General features: G+C 50.5%; 1 protein-coding gene across 3 annotated transcripts in view; it reads right to left on the bottom strand.

The window, feature by feature from the left end:
* The window catches only part of LOC114865487 (potassium voltage-gated channel subfamily KQT member 4), a 26,586-nt gene extending 5,766 nt beyond the window's left edge, over positions 1–20,820 (bottom strand). Inside the window, exons 1-13 of one of the 3 annotated variants that reach the window (XM_029166651.3) lie at positions 19,920–20,820; positions 6,017–6,107; positions 5,098–5,224; positions 4,837–5,012; positions 4,318–4,443; positions 4,104–4,214; positions 3,937–4,032; positions 3,688–3,776; positions 3,144–3,269; positions 2,826–2,846; positions 2,279–2,335; positions 775–1,004; positions 590–689 (exon numbers count right to left, since the gene is read on the bottom strand). In XM_029166651.3, the coding sequence (XP_029022484.1) occupies positions 590–689; positions 775–1,004; positions 2,279–2,335; positions 2,826–2,846; positions 3,144–3,269; positions 3,688–3,776; positions 3,937–4,032; positions 4,104–4,214; positions 4,318–4,443; positions 4,837–5,012; positions 5,098–5,224; positions 6,017–6,107; positions 19,920–20,221 (1,652 nt within the window). In that variant the 5' untranslated portion in view covers positions 20,222–20,820. The remainder of the gene's footprint in view (positions 1–589; positions 690–774; positions 1,005–2,278; positions 2,336–2,825; positions 2,847–3,143; positions 3,270–3,687; positions 3,777–3,936; positions 4,033–4,103; positions 4,215–4,317; positions 4,444–4,836; positions 5,013–5,097; positions 5,225–6,016; positions 6,108–19,919) is intronic. The other 2 variants (XM_055512816.1, XM_029166649.3) reach the window with 2 other exon arrangements.

The raw sequence follows: 20,820 nt of genomic DNA, 5'->3' as shown, positions 1-20,820 counted from the left end.
CAGATGTGATAGTATAAATGTGCAAACAATGCATTTCTCCAGACAAACACTGTTGTCCGGTTATAAATGCAATATAAATGCAGTGTTTACACTTTATTCTGTTTGTCTAAAACATTCTGTGTGAGGACATCTGCCACCGAAACGCTACAATAACACCAACACTTCCAATCCATCAAGTACAGGAAGAGATGACACAACAGCAACATAAACATAATGGTCCTAATTTACTATTACAGATGTCCTTGTCTGAACTGCACATAGGGACAGTCATCCATCTATACAGTATTTCTAAGTGTGCACATCTAATAGGCCACCCTACACGGGTGTCCTGAAGGACCGGCTTGCTGAGTAACAAGGTCACAACAAGGAACACGTCCTGCCTGCGCCGGGGCTCAGTTACCTCCCAGAACATTTCTACTCTTTCAGAGGAGCAGGATGTTCAGACTGGAAATACCACAGAAACTGCCCACAGCCTCGACACATGGACCACGTGGCCCCAGAGCGTTTTGTTGAGAGGATTCATTGGTCCTAATACCTGAAATGGCCATTTAGACTCTATCTACTATGCAGTGTTGACAGCAGGACTCACCTGACAGCTCGTATAAGTGTCTTCACTGCAGGGATGACCTCCTCCATAGCTACGTCAGAATATGGTTTGTCCTCCACGCAGTCCTCACCGAGCCCCTCCACTGGATCAGGGCAGAGCCGAGACGTTGTTAGGAGAAAGCGCCTGTCATGAGGCACGGAGCGACGTAGTGAGCGTGCGTCGCCTACCGTCGACCGGAGGCCGGGCCTTGAGGCGCAGGGAGGTGCGGAAGCGGGTGCGGTCGTTGAAGCTCCAGCTCTTCTGGACCTTCCCGGGGCTGTTGGCCTCGGGCACGTTCTCCTGGCTGGGAGAGTGGCGCACACCGGAGCCCGGGGGCAGCGGGGACGCCTTGCTCCGCATGGTTTGGGATGATCGGGAATTGTTCATCCTGATCCGATCCCGGAAGCCTATTTTACTGCTGACAGTGGGAATAAATCAGTTTCCTCAGGCATTATAACCATGACTTTATAATGTGTTTAAGGGCAGCCCGAGCTTATTAGAAAAGAGTTTGTTAGTGTGAGGTAACACAAAAACATGGCCGCTGGTTTTATTGATTTTAACAAACGCTCACCAAGAAAAGAGAAAACAGGGACACAAGCAGACATTTAGATTGTCTTGTTGAAGGACACACTACCAGACGTCCCGGCTCGTGTGATAATTTACTGCCTGGAAGTGAGACTGACACCTGATTCAAATCTCGCAGCGGCGCTGGGACGCCTAAAAATGTTCTACTATCAGTAAAGTAAACACACGCTTCCCTCAGTCACGTCAGCATAGAGAAGAAGCGACCGACAGCAGCCGGACAAGGACCTACATCATCCACTACGATGCAGAGAGGCTGACGCGAGCTCGTCTGGCTGCTAATGCTGTAGCATGCGCTGAACACACCGTCACAGTCCCATAATGCAATGCAAAGGTCATGCACCACGAAGCAAATCCATCCCAGCCGTTCAATGATGATATACTCCAAGTAACTAAGCAATGTTAGCGGATGAAGCACTTCATACAAGCAGAGTGAACTGGAGGAAACGGGGAGGTTTTCTACACATGCAATGTGAAATTAAGCAAAAGATTTGTCTTTTCCCGTCACCTGACGAATACAGCACATGCTGATTTGCTAAAAAGATTCTGCGCCTTAAATTATACTGAAATAACACATGCTTCCAAAAAATTTATTGAAGACATAAAGCGTGTCTAGAAGTTAGACTCTAAAGCGACCTAATGGTTTAGCTGTGATGAAAGGAAAACAGTGAGTGAGCGATCATAAACCATCATGGACGCCGGTGGAGTCTCCAACACATGGTTTATCATGACCTTCAAATCAAAGATCAAATCAACCAAAACAAACCCTGGTTTCTCCGGCGCTTAGCCAGAAAAACGACCTCTTGGTGAAATGGAACACACCATGTCTTCATGTCTCAATGAAGACATTCGCTCCAGCATTTGTGGACTGGTGAGGAGTGCGTGGGTTAAATGTTAAAAAGGTCAAATAAGGTATCTGCAAGTACGAGCTATTTTTTAATATCAAAAATCACAAACTGTGAGAAGTCATTTTGGTCTAACAATAATCTGCACCACTGCACCAGCCCACAGACTGCTGAGCACGTCAGGCAAATGAGCAGAGTGTGTATAAGTGTTACTGATGATTGACTTTCTAGCGTGCCCCGTGCACAGGCTCATTGCCGCGGATACCTCTGCTTGCGACCAGCGTGAATCCGGAAGAGACCCCGCTTTTTAGAGAGGAGCTGACTGGGGAGACACACAAGGCAGACGGAGAGAGGGTGAGGGGAAAGGAGGAGTGGAAAAGATGGGGTTGTGCTGGAGGACTCGAAGTTCTGGGACACAGCCTGGGCGTCCGGCGAAGCCGCGAAGGAGACGACGCGGGCAGAAAAGCAAAAACCAGGGAGGAGGAGGAGGGGGGGGGGTCTCTATAATCCAAACAGCACGGATGTTTACTGCTTACCTAAAACTGGACAACACACTTCTGAGAGGCAGTTTTGGATTATGGAGATGCACAGGGGTGAGGTGTGGGACAGGTGGGTGGGAAGGATCATGCAAAGGTAGTTGATCTGAGTATATTCATCAAGAAAACCCGTAATGCATCATGGTGTGACAGCAGCACCTCAAGAGCAAGACAAGTCAAATACATCACTTACTGTGCATCATGAACCCATTACTAGTGTGATGCTAGAGAACATATTAGTCTAAAGCAGCAAATCCTCAGAGCTGAAGAACAAACCTGCACGGAGCGTCTGTCTTCCTGAGAACAGATGGAGGATGGACGGCACGGAAAAGGCATGGTTAAAAAAACAAAAAGACACAGAAAGACAGGAAGAGGAAACCAGTGACTGAACAGAGGGATGGTAAAAGCATGAGATAAGCAGTGAAGCAGCGGGACCTAGAACACAGTGGTCTCAAATCAGCATTAGTGCGATACTGTTAAGTCCAAGCAGCACAGTCTGAAAGCGCCTGTTAAATGTGTTGCTCTATACGCCTCGGGTGCCAGAGTGGATTGTGAGTAAGACAGCAGGAAGCCGAGGGGCGGCGGGGTGCGTACCTGTCCCCCGACAGGTAGGGGGAGCTGTAGGGCCGCAGCCCAGACAGCAGTGTGTGGTAGGAGTTGTGGAGAACCTTCTTGGTGTTTCGCTGTCGCTGGAGGTGGCTGAACAGTAGCGTCAGCTCTCTGACCCCCCATGTGCACAAATAAAAATAAATGAATACATAATGATAATAATAAAAAACACGGGACAGATGAACAGAAACCAGCAAATGATGAAAATAATAGTAATGGTTCGAATGGTTGAAGGAAGATGGACGCTTGAGAGAATGAGCAAATAAAAGACATTTTTAAATGTCTTTAGCAACAATTTGTCAAATTAATACAGAAATGCAAAATATAAGAAACCACTGCGCAGAAGATTAAAGTGATCTTTGATATTCATTTATGTGTGTCATAATATTAACGCGTGAACAGTATCCCAGCGTTTTCACAGTTCTGTTATGATCTGTGTCTGCATTGATTACAACACTTCAAACAGGTGATTCAATGCAACCGCATATTTCTCACTCAGTGCTGAACACAGACTAGTGGGAGCTCCTACCTGAACGAAGGCAACATACTGTCATAGAAGTACCATGTGGCCGTGAGATAGGAGTGTTTGGCATCTGTGGAGTAAAGACGCCACGCAGCCTGGACACACACACACACACACACACACACACACACACACACACACACACACACACACACACACACACACACACACACACACACACACACACACAGTAAGCGTCACACCAGTCTCCATTAAGCGTGATTCAGTTACACACATTAAACATGTGCTCATTACCTGGATCAGGTTGGCAGCAGGCATCCTCCTCTTCTCAAAGTGCTTCTGTCTGTGCTGCTCTTGAACCTTCAAGGCAAAGCCTGACCCCAGGATTCCCTGAGCGGCAGTAGAGAAATTTAAGTGTCACAGGAGAAACCTCATACAGGGGAGGATCGAAATAAACGTACAGCGGGAAGAGCGAAGAAGGACACTCCCAGCAGAGCGAAGCAGGCAGCCAGGAGCCGCCCCTGCCAGGTACGAGGGGTCTTATCCCCGTATCCGATGGTGGTCAAGGTAATCTGGGTGAGGTCAAGAAGCAGGCCTTAAGGGTCGGGTATGTTCGAAGCGAACACCTCTGTCCACGAAAACACATCCGGCGTGCGTGCATGTGGTAATACTCACGGTTCCCCACCAGAGGGAGTCTGCATAGGTGTTGAAATCCGTGTTGTTGTCTTTTTCTGCCAGGTAAACAAGGAAAGAGGCAAAGATCAGGACCAGGAAGCCGATGTACCAGGCTGTAATCAGCTCCTGAGAGAGACAAAGACATGCAGGGAGGCATCAGTCACTCCTGTCAGCAGCAGCAGCAGCAGCAGCATCTCATATCTGCAGTCATTACCACCACCATCATCATTACAGGCTAGATTTACACCATCATCACATTTAACCTTAACCTGGATGTACAGCTGTTACAGCAACACTGAGCAGCTCAGGGCAAGATGCTCAATGAGGTTTATTTAATGTGTTATTAGCGATTAAATCTATCAGCAAAAGCCTTTCCCTCCTGTTTCAATCACATTCAAAGTGCATTTGTTTGCTTCGCATTTTAAATGTCAGCACTTATCAGCAAATACGCGTGTAATTACGCTCCCGTCGCTACGCGTCGGAATGGAAAGCTGCAGGTTTCTGCAGGTCGGCCCTCACCTTGCTGTGAGCGTAGACCACTGAGCCCAGTAGCTTCCAGGTGCCGCCCCGGCGGTCCATGCGGACCATGCGCAGGATCTGCAGGAAGCGCATGCTGCGCAGGGCCGACGTGGCGAAGATGTTGCCCTGCGTCCCGGCAGCGATCACCGCCAGGGACGCCACGAACACTATGAAGTCTGAGGGGTGGAGGGGGTGGAGGGCGGATTTTCAGACTTGGCGCTCTGGTGCGGTGCTGTCGAGCGTGTGCACGGACTCACTGACCTATGACACAGAAGGGTTTCCTGGCAAATCTCAGGCGTCCCTGCCATCCGCGGTATCTGCAGCAGCAGCCGGCCGCCCAGATCCTGATGAAGTACTCCAGTCCAAACACCACGATCATCACGAACTCCTACGGGCGCATACACACACACACACACACACACACGCATGAGGTCAGTGACTCCAGTGGAAAAAAGTGTTTGACAGGACATCCAAACAGATTTGCTATCACCCGCCCCAGAGTCGCTGCTGCAGCCATTTAGCCTTTGGTGATAAAGAACCAACAGGGTTTAATCGTAGCAAAGCAAGAAGTGAACGTTCAACTGAATTCACTTTGTTTTTATAGCAGGTTCAATTTAAGTATTTCAAACGAGGTCATGCCCTGACGGTCCCGTCCCAGTAACACACTCCTCCGTCTGCCCTCCTTAAGTTTAAGGTTTCTAGACTTCACAGGCAGTTTGAGGTGAACGGAACCAACCTGTCACGACAGCGAACGCTCGCGTAAGCAAAGTCCAGTAATGGCGTCCGTCGGCTAATGGCCGAGTGATTGATTGAGAGAGTAAACAGGGGGAATGTGAAAGAGGCCTGCCATTAAATAACACATGAAGATGAGCAAGGTGGCAAAAGAGCCGGGAGGAGCCGGTGTCCATTACCTCCCACTAAACGGCTGCAGCACGGAACGGGCGGATTATGGAATTAGTGGCTGATGCCTGCGGTTCCCTGCACAGTCAACAACACTCGAATCCTCTCACCTGCTTGTTGGGCTCCATGCGCCTCCACCGGCAAGAAAAGCAACACATACAGTACACAGGCATTTACTATGTGTGTGTGTGTGTGTGTGTGTGTGTGTGTGTGTGTGTGTGTGTGTGTGTGTGTGTGTGTGTGTGTGTGTGTGTGTGTGTGTGGGAGGGGGGGGTCTTACCAGGATAAAGAGGCCTTGATTGGCGACCTTCTGGTGGTCGGGGATAGTGGAGAACACAGACAACACCAAGCAGCTGAACACCAGCAGAAAACTGAAACACACACACACACACACACACACACACACACACACAATCAGAAAACTCGTTAATCCCGTTAGAGAAAAATCTCACTCAAACACGCTTTGTTTACTCTCTGAGCGATTAGACAACAGAGGAAACCCAAATTGCAGATAAGCAAAAAAAAAAGATCTGTTGATCCATAACACAACACGAACGCAGCGCTGACTCATGTTTGGTCAGCGTCACCGGAATCAGATCAATAAAAAAACAGGTCCAGTTGTTTTTTTATGGAGCACGAAACGTCTGGCTTCATATTAACAGATCCATTTAAACACAGTGGTTATTCATTTTACACAATTAAAATAAATCACTGGGCCCGGTTTGCACCCGGGTGCAGAACCCCTGCTCTTAGTGAAAGCGTTGGCAATTAGGTCTGATGATAATCAATAGGTTCTTTTGTCAACAAAGGCACCGAAGAGACAAAATCAAACAGTGAATTGATTTCGCTGAACTTGTGACTGTGTCTCTAACTCCGACTTGGCCCATGTGAGCCATTGTTCCCCGAACAAATAAATTAGCCAACGTTTTGCAGCGGCGGCTCTTTTTTTTTTTTTTTTTTTTTAAATCAAGACGGTCGACTACTTTGTTGCATCCAAACTAACCGCCCAGAACCTGCAACATGTGGCCGAGGGTGCAGCTGCCGCTGCAGCGGTTCTGTGAAGGACATTAAAGGTCCAGTCGGGTCTCATGGCATCACACTCAATGCCCTTTCTTCATAACTGTAATAGTAACTGTAATCGCAACAAACATTTTCCAGCTTGAGCAACTGTAAATTCGATCCCTTCAACCCCACATAAACAGCTGATCCTCTCCTGGTTGGTGCAGCTGATCATCATGGCGCCGTACAAACTGAAGCTCAGCGTGAATAAACTGCGCGTCCTCCGGCCAGTGATCCATGCAGAGCGAAGCCACAAAGTTAGTTAGAAGAACGATTCCCTGCAAACACAGCGTCGCGGTCGTTCATCAGCGCCGATGTGCTGACGCCGCCGTCTGTCCGTTCCCCCTCAATTAACTCCAAGCTTTGTGCATCTTACTCGGGGCAGGTGGCTTGTGCTTTATGACGGGAAACACGCAGACAGACCAGCGGCGGCTCAGCTTCTACAAACTGCGCGCTCCCAAGCTGAAACAAAGGCCGAGGCTGATTTTTTACAAGGGAATAATTGAACTGCCTTGTTTTTAACCAGCCGAGATGTCGCCTCTGCTTGGATTAAGTAAATAAATAAATATATGAATAAACAAAGACATTAATAAATAAATGAAAGGGAAGCGGACGGAGTCACGTTTCTGCTGAGGGCACACTTTCTCCACCGCTACCAGCCTCCACTTCACAACCACCTTCCACCACCGCTCCCTGCTTTCAGGGAAACGTCAATTAAAGGCAAAGCATCAGTCGAAATCCTCCAAATCAGCAGAGTCGGTCTCCGGGGGACACCGGGGGGAGAAAAAGAAAACTCTCCTCAGCCCTGAGTGCTCACTGATGTGCATCGACAAAATATGTTTATACTGAACTGTTTCAATAAAGACTTCTGGAAATGATTCATAATTTAGATGGCGTGGATGTCAGAACAAGGAGCGCTTTCATAGCGGAGGTGATGAATGAAGTCACTGGAGGAGTTTATAGAGGAGAAGGTCACAATGTGTCTGCTTATCGCCTCAACAGAGTCTCATCTGATGCAACGAGCTCCAGCGTGTGACCCACTGTATGAAGGGAGGACGAAGCGAAGCTGGGAGTCACGACACGTCACGAGGAGGACTCAGAGTCTGAGCACCAGAATGAAAGAGCTGCTCAGATTTATTAAGTGTTATTGTAAGACTGTGCATTCGTAATTGGTCCAGAACCTTTTTTTTTTAGAAAGAATAATGCAGGCTCTGCTATAAACACAGAATATCTGACTTTTCTCCAAACGCAGAGAGAGTGTGATTTATCTCATACTGTGGACGCTGTGGAGAATCGAGAAAAATGCAAGCGCAGTGAAAGAAGGAGGGAGGAGAGAAAGGAAGAATCTCCTCGTGAACCTCGTGCCGCTCTCTGTGTGTTCTGTAGTAAGTGCACACATTCTGGCTGACGGCCTGTAAAGCTCCAGAGTGCTATTCATCCGCTGGAGCAGACAACGACGACGAGGCACCCAGATTGCTTTTAATGGAACCTAGACAGGCTGCTCTGGCTGCTGTTTTCCTGTAAGCACGCATAAGTGAAAATGGAGCCCTCACATTACTTCACTGATCTGTGAAAATATTGTAGTGAGATAGATGGGTATTACATGAACATAGAGAGAGGATGCTGCTGCATTACAGTGTGTGTGTGTGTGTGTGTGTGTGTGTGTGTGTGTGTGTGTGTGTGTGTGTGTGTGTGTGTGTGTGTGTGTGTGTGTGTGTGTTCATGAGGTTAGCGCCCTCCTGGAATGTGTCAGTCAGCACGGCCTGGCAGAAAGCAGCAGAGAAGAATGCATCTTTGATTCAATCACCGCCGGGTGATAAAGCAGCTATCGGTTACATGCGACGCGGGAGGCAGGTGGAGGAGGGCGTGTGATGGAGACGAGTGAGGGAGCGATAGATGCGAGCTGGACATTAAACGCGGACCTGGACATGTCCTGAACGTGTACGTGCTTTCAGCTATTGACCCACAATCTGTGCGTAGTCCAGTTATCGAACATGTGCTTGTGGACAGAGATCCATAAGCAAAAACAAACATGAGCATCTGTTTAACCTGGAGGTGGACAGATGTGTGTGTGTGTGTGTGTGTGTGTGTGTGTGTGTGTGTGTGTGTGTGTGTGTGTGTGTGTGTGTGTGTGTGTGTGTGTGTGTGTGTGTGTGTGTGTGTGTGTGTGTCACCTTGGACATGTAGCACCTCGACAGTGTAACAACTACACACAGAGGAAACTGAAGAGAGAGAGAGAGAAAGTGAGGGCGAGCAGGGAGAATGGTGGAAACTGTAGAAAGTTATTAATAGCGTGTCACTGTCCTTAAACAGTGACTGCAAGCAGAACGTGTCCAGCGAGGCTGCAGGTCCAGCGCAGCACAGCCTGCAGGCCGCCGCCTCCTGCAGCGAGCGTTTCAAGAAAGGAGAGAAGCAAACACACAAACACACACGAGATGAGAAGCGCTTGCTGACCGGGCGATTCAAAGAAATACTGGAAGAGAGCGAGAGACGGGAGGAGGAATACCTGACTGGTATGTTGTCAAGCAGAAGCCTGTCGATTTGCTCTGAAGGAAATAAAACTACAGGATTCGGAGAATGATTGACACATGAGGTCTTTGGCACGACTTGAAACATCCTTCGGTTTATTACACAGACACGCAACACTACTAGACCCTCACTGTGACACACACACACACACACACACACACACACACCTACCACTCGTGGCCGAGCCGCTGACTCCCTTGCTGCTCCACTGTCTGTCCATAGATGATGCATTTCAAACACAGCACCAATTAGACTGATACATTTTCCCAGCTGGAGAATGTCACCCCCCACTCACAGCAGCCATGCAAATACACACACGCACACACGCACGCACGCACACACGCACACACACACACACACACACACACACACACACACACACACACACACACACACACACACACACACACACACAGCCTCAGCCAGGCTTACGTTACATCATAATCGAGTCCCTGCTTCTGAATCATTGACGCCATGTGCTGCTTTTATTGCCTAAACAGCAGGCAGATGCAGAGCTCCTTCCTTTCACTGGATGCTTGTTTCTGGCTCCAAGGAAAGCGTCACCCTAAGGTTCCGTCCCACCGAAACCAACGGAAAGAACTCCTACAGGGATTATAGTCCACAAAATTAAGTTTAATAAAGCAAAGAAATTCCAGGAATTCCACATTTTGTGGATCAGACTGATTCCAGCATTTTATTTTTCTAACTCTTAATGCATTTTAAAAGTAATTAGACCACAGTCACGCTCCAAACCACCGAGTCGAAAAATATTTCTAGGAACAGGTGACAAACATTTTCCAGCACAGTGAGATAATTTCACTTGCCAGACACTAAAGTTATGAAGGCTGGAAATAAGTGAAAGCATCACAATAAATATGTGTAAGCCGCTACGCTAACAAGCTCACGGCACGTGAGTGCGACTAAGAGGAATGCTCCCAGCAGCTTTTATCCCCCAATGAACATGTGAGAACCAGAGCAAACAATTACCCAGAGTGAGGAGAGATTAAACTCCACACGGGGTTAATGAACAACATCTACACCTGCACCGCAACGCGGGAAATGAGACAGTAGCGTCAGAGAGAAGGGTTCTGTTCGTCTACTAGTACAGGTTAGTACAGTACAGCCATGTGACCAGGGAGAGGATTATTGGTACTGACCCCCCCCCCCTCAGCCAAAACACACATACAGTACAGCCCACATGACTTCACCCCTCCGTGACCACTGAGTTTCAGGCCAATCATCATTACTCTGTGACGGGTCTGATCTCGTTACCATGGCAGCGGGGGTCTGCGGTGATGGATGACAGGGGGGTCGGCGATCGAGAAGCAACACAAGCCGCACTCGAACCCGGGGGTAATGGGATCGGCCTGGCAGCTTGAGGCAAGGGGTGCGAGCCGGGGTCGCGCACAACGCTGGCGCTCAGCGGATCCCAGGAAGGACCCCGGGGATTAAAGGCTGGGAGGCTGCTGTAACGTTAAAGCCAGCACCACTGAGGTTCACGGCTGAAGCAGCGTGTGAAAATGAGAAACATTAATATTTCTGTTGAGGAGTCCGTCTGTACAGAACCGCACCGTTTGGATCAGTTTGTAGCTGCCGCTGTGATTTGCATCCGTTCCCCCTCTGTTTGAGGACGCTTGAAAACCAGAAAGGAAGCGACGGGTCAGAGGGAGCAGGGCGACATGCGCAGCAAAGGTCCGCAGCTGGAGCACATCCCAGGACGGCGCGTTCGCATGTCACGGGACCACTCTGGCTCCAGGGCCGGCGGCTGCAAAACAAACATCTGCACCAGAGGCCTGACGGCTTCCAGAGGAGCGGACGGCCCGATTGAACAGCACCGCTGTGACCCCCGGCTTCGATGCTGAGCCCTCAGTGAACGAGGACCCGCGTCTGCGCCGCTGTCGCTCTGCTCGCGTTATCTGGGTCTGAAGCCGGGTCCCGGGTCATATCAGAGGAGCGGCGCCGGTCCTGATCGCTGCGTCTGTGGCCGCCGGTCCACAACCACCCGTTGAGCCGGACTTGGCACCAGTGAGTGGAGGAAAGAGCTCGGCTGTAGGTTCTTTGGAGGGATAAAGGCGACGAGTTCTGGTTTATTTACACACACACACACACACACACACACACACACACACACACACACACACACACACACACACACACACACACACAGTCCGTCCAACCTGTTGACCCTTGTGTTCACTGCGTCCAGCACAGGAAGTGGGCTTTTAAAGAGTTTACCATCGCTTTGCTGAAATTCATAGTCTCCCTCAGTTCCTCTGACACACGTCTTCCTGTCAACAACACGAACTAGAACAGAGTTTACGCGCTCTGTTCACACACACACACACACACACACACAGAGTCACATGACCACGGCTCATCCACTTTTGAAGCAGATCCATCCTCCACCCGTATCATCTCCTCATGTGGAGCCAGCGCTCGCAGGCCTCTCAGCCTCACCTGCTGCCCTCTTTAACTCATTACAGCCAATTAGGTGACAGGCCACGGAGGGGCAGGCTGGATAAGAGCAGCCAGATAATAGTCCTCTGAATTATTCAGCCCTATAGGATGTGCCTCCGTTCTGCCCAGGAGCTGCTGCTTCACGTTGCTACTCTTTATTATGCCAAGGTTCAAACCTGAGGTCTGTCAGCGTAGAGTCTGGTATTGACGGCTCTTCGTATCCCTTACTAATGGCCTCCCCATGTCTTATTGGACCTGCCTGAAGTGCACTGTGGGACACAGGACTTTGCTCAGACAGAGGAGGACACCATAAGGTCTGGCAGCCGGCAGCTGAAATGATTGAGCACTGATAACTAGAAAAGAGAGAGAGGGAGACGGAGAGGAGATATATCATAATGGACCGATAGATAGGGGGGGGGGGGGGGGGGGGGGGGGGGGGCAAGAAGCAGGTATCAGACAGACAAGGGGACAGATAACAAGAAAAAAATAGTGGTCCAGAGACAGAAGGTGGCTGAATAATGGATTGGACCGACAAGGGGACAGTGAGACGAGAAGAACCAGAATGGAAAAGAGAGGGAGAGAGAGAGAGAGATGAGGTGTGTGTGTGTCTGTGAGGTCTCATCACACACTCGCTGACATGGCTTTAATCTCGGGGCCAAGAGAGGACCGGGGGATCGGAGGAAGCGGCGCAGAGCGAACGCCGGCGCGCGGCGGCGGATTTACCGCGTGTTTGTGTGGAAGGAGCAGCGGCAGAAGCGTCAGACTGGACTCCTGCTGCAGCTCACAGCAGCGAGAGATGAGGACAGTTTGATGGGACAGCTTTATGTTTGTGTTCCACACGTGGCCAGATTACGTTTCTGCACTTTTTACACCAAAACATGTTTTGACACCGCTTCAAATCTTTTCATCATCAACCCTTCATTATATTCAGTGTGTTGCACTTATAGTGAAGAGGAGCAACTTTATGAGTTGAGCACGGGGGATAAAGTGAAAAGAGAGGGAAAAGGCAATAAAAATCAGTGCACAGGAGAGAGAAAGAATAAATACAGCAAAGAAGAAGCAGAAACCTCCGACGGAAACAGACCAGAGCAACAGGAACCGAGAAAGCGCAAGCGTCACACAGGAAAAAGGAAACGATGCAGCTCGAGGCGAGCAATTGTGCAAATAAGGCGTCCCAGAGCTGGAGAGCGGTGACCACAGGACGGGACGACCTCACGGACGATCATTACGGCTTCACCGTTAGCGTTTGATGGCTGTTTATGCTCCGCCCACGGTGCCACCGGCCAGGGGCACACACACACACACACGCATACAAACACACACACACACACGCATACAAACACATACACACACACACACACACACACACACACACACGCATACAAACACATACACACACACACACACACACACACACACACACGCATACAAACACATACACACACACACACACACACACACACACACGCATACAAACACATACACACACACACACACCGCACACACACACGCATACCAAACACACACACACACACACACACACACACCACACACACACACACACACACACACACACACACACACACACACACACACACACACACACACACACAGCTGCTATAAATGCATATACACACACACACACACACACACACACACACGCACACAAACACACACACACAGCCACTATAAATGCATATACACACACACACACACACACACACACACACACACAGCTGCACATGCATGAATGCACACACACATACGCAGACACAAACACACACACACACACACACACACACATACAAACACACACACACACACACACACACACACACACACACACACACAGCTGCTATAAATGCATATACACACACACACACACACACACACACACGCACACAAACACACACAGCCACTATAAATGCATACACACACACACACACACACACACACACACACACACACGCACACAGCTGCACATGCATGAATGCACACACACATACGCAGACACAAACACACAGACACACACACACACACACACACGCTTTGCAAAGCACTTTCTGCAGCCGATGCAGACCTTATAAATACTGTGGCTCATTGTGATTTTGTTTGAGCCCCGTCTCCATGGTTGTGCTTCCTCACATGTTTATAGTGGCTGCCGTTATAAATTAAAATGATCTTAACAACACTTAGCGAGGACAACAGAGGAGAGACACAGAGAGCCATCCTGGGCTTACCCAGGATACGCACAGACAGTGAGCAGGAGCAGAGGGAGCGAGGGAAAGAGCACAGCGTCCCTCGTCTCAGGGACCACGAGGTCCCTGAGACGAGGTCCCTGAGACGAGGCCCCTGAGACGAGGTCCCAGAGACAAGGTCCCTGAGAGAAGGGCCCCTGAGAGAAGGGCCCCTGAGAGGAGGTCCCTGAGAGGAAGCCCCTGAGAGGAGGCCCCTGAGCGGAGGCCCCTGAGAGGAAGCCCCTTAGACTAGGCCCCTGAGAGGAGGCCCAAGAGTCCAGGTCCCTAAAAGGAGGCCCCTGAGACAAGGTCCCTGAGACGAGGCCCCTGAGACGAGGCCCCTAAGAGGAGGCCCCTGAGACGAGGCCCCTGAGACGAGGCCCCTGAGACGAGGCCCCTAAGACGTGGTCCCTGAGAAGAGGCCCTGCATGATTGCGCAGGCGGGCTCCACGTCTGCATGACTGCGCAGTCATGCAGACGCTTCATCCTGGAGACCACATCCACAGGACCCGCGTGCTGGATTGGATCAAATTGCCGACACGTGTCCTTAGAATTAAATCCAACACCAGGAGAACAAGAGGCAGACACAGGTGGATAAACTGGGCCTGGCCACGTCACATCACATCACCCCCCCCCCCCACACACACACACACACACACACCCAGAAAAGCATCATACATCATTACAGTTCTTGACACCTGACAGCTTCTAGCACATAATCAGCCTTTATATTCACGCCTGGCTCTGAATTATGCACCAGTAGCGGAGCCATTCGTCTTCCAGCCCCCCTTCCTTCCTCAGAGGTTACGCTTCCTCGCGTTTGTATAAATACGCCGGGTCTTTACGAGCCTCGAGCCGTTAGTCAGCGTTGTCTGCAGCACATCAACATGTTAAGTCGAGGTCGGGGCCTAAAGACAAAATGGAAGGATTAACGCTCCCATTCTCGTCCTTATCTGCGTTTTCTGTTGTATAAAGTCTGACAAACTGACGTCATGGAGGCCTCTAAATGGGAACAACGGGGCAAAGCTGTGGCGTCACGGGCCGAGCTGCTCGGAACGGTTCCTGTCCAGCACACGTCTGCCGCTCTGTATACAAACAGGATTTACCAGCTGCAGCGCTGCCTTCCAGGCCCTCGTGAGAGCACATTACCATGGAAGAGCCCGTCTTTCCTGGCAGCGCAGCTACGCTTCTGCCCTCCACCCGCAGAACCGCCTGGTTCCGACGGAGCGCTTTGATTCTACGCCTTCAGCATCTCCACGTGCATGAAACTGTGACCGAGTTGGACGAAGTTTGGACAACAGCAGCTCCTCCCCCGCCTGAACTACAGTATGGGACTGTGTTTAGCGGATGACAGATAGAGGAAAATGACACAGGAGTCTGTCAGCGTCCGCAGCTCATGTGCTCCATCGACTCGCCTCCTCTGGAGAAATTGCTGATGCTGTATCCTGCAGAGAGATACAGTGGTGGAATGGTAGATATGCGGTAGAACGGAGCTGGGAGGACGTCTTCGGATTTCCCTATTGGTGAAAACAGATCTGAGGGTCTGGACCGGGCCACATCTCTCCCCCGTCCTCCCACCTTTCCCCCCCGATCACAAGCCCTTCTTCTCCTTTTCTTCAGTTCCACATGCAAACATCTGTCCCGTGAAGTGACCTCCAGCAGCAGAGCAAAGCTTCAAGGCTGCAGTCGGAGAAGAGGACAAACGAAGGGAGACTTTTCCCACTAAGATCAATAGAGGATCGCATTATAAAGCGTCCTCAGCACCCAAAACCAAAACCTTCCTCCTCCTTCGACTCACCCTCTGTGTCAAACTGTGTTAGGAGGTAGTGAAGCACTATGGAAAACCAGAACCAGAAGCAGGCTGATGAAGGAAAGCAGGTCGAAACAGACGCAGAACAGAACACTTCATCAGAAACACACACATAAATAGAAACAGGAGGATTTTGAAAATCACTCAGATCTGTTTGATTCTGTGAATGTATTTGTTTTTTCATTTTGCCACACACCCTGTAGATGTCCTGACTCCCAAATGACCTCGACTCTGTCAAAACCACGTCCTTAAAACCTCCAGAACACAAATGAGCTTAAATCATCTTCTTTGAGTTTCAGCCCAATCCAGTTACTCCGTCCTTAATCTCGTTAGCGAGTGGACAGGATGTTGGTTCCACATCAAATAAAAGGGAAACTTAGCTCAGCGACATCAGCTCAGATTAGACGAATAATGACCAAATCAAGACGGCTGCTTTAGTGGTCATTTATGATGAGTCACCACAGTCACACGTCTGCGGTACAGTATTTATGTGACCTATACTTCACATTTTATTTTTTAAAAAAAGGAACTAAAAAATAAAAAAGGAAACATCCAGCCACAGCCGGAGTCAAGGAGAGCGCGAAGGCACTGGGGCCGTAAATCTAAATGAGGCAGAATTAACGCAGCCTGCTGAAACCAAAAGATAAAGAACGCGGCGGAGCCGACGGACCGACGGGCGGCGGGTTCAGAACCCGCAAACGTGCTGATGGTGCCGCCGTAAAGAGGAAGAAGCCCCTCACACACGCGGTTTATGACGGCAGCACTGAGCTCCACGCAGCTAATGCGTCCAGGCTGCAGCTGCTGGTGCAGAGGTTATGAGGCTATTATTACGAGGCCTGCTTTAAGCGTCTCTTCTCACATCTACAAATAACGGGGCTTCGTAAACAGACGCGCTGGCACCATAAAAGGTTAAAGTGGAGGGATTCCACCTGTGAAGGATTCGACCAATGCCAGAAATGTAGTTTAGAAATTCTGTAGAGTTTGGGGCTAAAAGGAGAGAAAGAGAACAAAGACGAATATTTATATATAATAATAATAATAAAACTAAATTTTTATATGTATGATCAGTAAACTCTTGAAACTTGTGTTGTTTAAGTTTACATCCAAACACACATTAAATTGGATGACCCGCAAAACAAACAACCAAAAGGCAGAGGTCGAGAGATCCCAACATTTAGCCTCCGCTTCGGTTGAAACTCCACACACGTATGACTCAGCAATTTCTATAAAAGCAGCGTGATATTGTATTTACATCAAAAAACCTTCGCTCTACACCTGCAGCTTGTAGGTCGGACACCCAGGAGGTGATCCTCCCATTAAAACAGCAGTGATCATCATTTCACACTACATATTTTTACATCCACACATGTGGATGTAAGGTCCCATGTTTATTTTCATTTATAAGTCACAGAATATCTGAAATCATGTATCCATGGTGTCCACAAGTCCATTATCAGCAGGTACCTGGTCCCTCCTGAAGCCGGGGGCATTTCTTTTTGCCCATTAACAGACCAGTCTCAAGCTCCAGCTGGATACTGCCCCGCCACATTCCCATGGATAAATCTGCTCCCTCTCAGTAAGACATCAATAATACATGACTGGTATATTTTCACCTCCCTTAGAACCAATCAATCACTGGTCAGTGCCCGTCCAAGCTCCTTTTTCCGGTCTGTCCACATGCACCATTGCTGTAGATTCAGGCCGGGGTCCAGAGGAATGCTGTACCAAGCTGGAGGCCAAGATGGCGGCCAAAGCCAACATCAGGGCACGACATGGACATGGATTTCTGCCGTGCGGGGGTTTTGCTAGCACTACTGACGGGAGAGCAGGGCCTCATTTAGAGGGGGGGGGGGGGGGGGGGGGGGGGGGGTTGTGTGGCCCCAAGGAACCCCCTGCTGTTGGTGAAGTGCTGTGAGCAACAGGTGCTCTTGTATGAAGAACTGCCCATGGTTAAAATAATAGAGGTCAAAGGTGAGAGGGGAGAAACTGAAACCAGTCCCTATGAATGACAGCACTGAATGTGAATGAGCTGATAAGTGCCAACAAATCGTTTTCTCTCCGCTTTATATAAAAATATATTCCATTTTCACACATTTTATTGATCTAACAGCCGTTCAGCTTCCCATTCTTCCGTGAATCTCCCCGACATTCCCGTGGCGCCACTGGCCTTTTTTACAGACACTAACAAACTCAGACAAGCAGGCTGACATACTGCTTTTACAGCAGGCGCAACAAAAGGGGAAAAAGCGACAAAGGCGCCTTGAGATTTTACTGCGAGTGGGTGAAAGGCCTCCGACGCCGAGCGCTCCCGTCCGCGCAGCTAGCGTGCAGCAGTGTGCGACCTCAGCCTCCTCAGCAACGCTGCCCACAACCGTTATCTTGCACAGGCGTCTCCGTCTGCACGCGTGCATCCTGAAGCGCAGCCGCCGCACGCTCTGCAGCGTGCACCTGCAGAGCCGCCGCGCCCCCGGAGGCCGCGCATCTGTTCCCGCGCACCTCGACGCAACGCAGGGCTAATTAAAGGAGCTCAGGGAGGTTAGCGCGGCGGCGTGTGCTTCGATTTAATTACAATAAACCAACGCGGCCTTAATCGTAGGCTCCCCTCGCACGTCATTAATCAGAGCAAATGCAGAGTTCGGGCCGATGATGCATCGCCGGGGACGACGGAGGCGGCGGCCCACACGCGTGTGCAGGAAAACACGCCTCGGCAGCGGAGGGCAGAGGCCGGAGCCGGAGCGCGGTGAGGTTTCAGTTCGCAGCGCGGCCTCGAGGGAACGAGAAGGAAGAAATAAAAAGAGAGAAGCGAGATCGGGAGGCGGACGAGCGCTGCTTAATGTTGTGCTGACGGCACCAGTGGCCGACGTGGACCTGCGCTAACGACGTTCAAAGTTCACAGTCGGAGTTGAGCAGGAACACACTCATCAGCGCCCGTCTTCCAATGATGACAAGACACAAGACACACTTTGATCCTTTCTGCACATTCACAGACACTCAGTGGCTTTTACACCGTGACCTGAGTCCGTTCTAGGCGGGGAATCGGTGCTACCAGGTTAAACGGAGATTACGTTGGGAAAATAAATATGATGAGAAACCATATGCGAGTCAAGGCCTTGGAGTGGGATTTCCCTCTGCTATAAACACATGATGGCATTGGCAGAGGGACAGCTGTACTTGTCTAAACATCGACACAGAGAGCACCACTATATGCCAGATGCAGCTGCTGCTGCTGCTGCTGCTGCTGCTGCTGCACGGCCTTCACTTTGGTTTTCACAAACTTAAAGCCCTTTCTTTTCAGCGGGAGCCGCCGGGACTCGCGGGCGCGGACAGAACCAGAAGCGAAGCAGAACGCGGTCGGCGCTGGTGTTCGGAGGCGCAGCAGGCGCCGCCGCTGTCACGGGGCTCACGCGCTCCCAGGGTTTACGTGTTGTGTACATTAAAGGACTGGAGGTCCCAGGGGGAGAGGGGGTGGGGGGTGCGTTTGGGTTTAGTGCAGCTTGAAATACGCCCGGTGCTTGTCTTAAATGCCTCGTCTGTGTAATATGCTTTAATATACTGGTTCAAGGAAAAAAAGGTTCCCTATTAGTTTCAACTGTCAGTAAAATGAGCGACACACAACCCAAAGTCAGGTTTTTGTGCCCACACGCGAATGTGCTGACATTTTGTTGTTGTTCCACTTATTACTGCTTCAAAGCTCTTTGACGCATCACTTGTTACTTCTGGTACTTGTTATTGAGGGATACAAACGTACTTTACATGCAGAAACATAAAGTCAGCTCAAAGTGACTCCTTATAAAAATATAAGGCAACAAACGTGCAACAAAAGTGTTTACAACTTATTTTTTTTAATGAGCGCCTGTGGATTTGGATTAATTAAACTCAATCTGCTTCAGATGGTTTAATCGGAGATAAAGGGAAATTGAACAGCAGGCCCCTTATTGATTGAGATGATGTGTAGCAGATACCAACGTTAATTGCTGCACGCGCTCCCGTGCCGTTAATTGGCTCTCACGTTAAAGTCTCCTGAACACCGGGGGGCGAAACTCCGGTCAAGTCTGTCCCATCATCAAAACAAAGACTCTGCGTGGACTCACATGAACGCGTGGTAGATGAATGCCCATCCTCGCGGTCGCTCCAGCACGTTGTACAGGCAGTTCTGCAACTTTCGGAAGCGCTTGCTGGAGGCGGACGCGTTGGCCCGGGGTCCGGGCGGTCCCGGCAGCGGGGTGCCCAGCAAGCCCGTGCGGTGGGACGGGTGTGCGCGCTCCGGCGTGGACGGCTCGCTCCTCTCGGTGTGCACGGCGGTGAGAGCCACGAACTCGACGCGCCGCTCGTCGCTGGGAGCCGGCGGCACCAGCATCCTGATGCCGCCGTTGTTGGACGGGCTGCCTAACATCTTCTGACTGAAGTTCAGCCCAAGTCGCGTCCCGGTGGGTCGCGGCTACGAAGCGGAGCGAAGCGGAGCCACGGGGGCGCGCACATGGGTCGTCGCCCGCGAAGTTATCTGTAAATTAAGACGCGGCGGCAAAAGGAGAGACGCGCAAGACTTGGACGAGTGAGCGGCGCGCGAGCGCGACTTTCACTGATCATCGTTGACCTTGGTGATCCGCTCGTCGCTCCGCGGAGATGACTCGACTCGGTCACGTAAACAGCCGCCGCCAAACGTGCCGGGTATAAATAACGACGCGAGCGACCGCCGCGCAGCGCCGCCGCCGTGGATCTACTTTCTCTCCACCAACTTCATTGAGCGCAGCTCCGTCGGGAGCAGAGGGACCTTTGGCTTTCATTGACGTCCGCCCGCTCTCTCCTCCGCTCGGACGAGCGGGGTGGAGCGCGCAGCACCATCACTGTGATGTCAGGGACCCTCTTACAACCAAGTCCAAAGTCCGCAGGAGGAACAGACTTTGCGTGCGTTTGCTTTTATTACAATGACCCTTTGACGCGCAGAAGCGCAAAAGCGCGGCGATGAACCGCAGCCGACCGCACCTGTATCTG

The sequence above is a fragment of the Betta splendens genome, chromosome 11 (genome assembly GCF_900634795.4).
Source record: "Betta splendens chromosome 11, fBetSpl5.4, whole genome shotgun sequence".
Classification (NCBI taxonomy): Eukaryota; Metazoa; Chordata; class Actinopteri; order Anabantiformes; family Osphronemidae; genus Betta; species Betta splendens.
The sequence above is the reverse complement of the archived record's forward strand: the minus strand, read 5'-3'. Positions and strand labels throughout refer to the sequence as shown.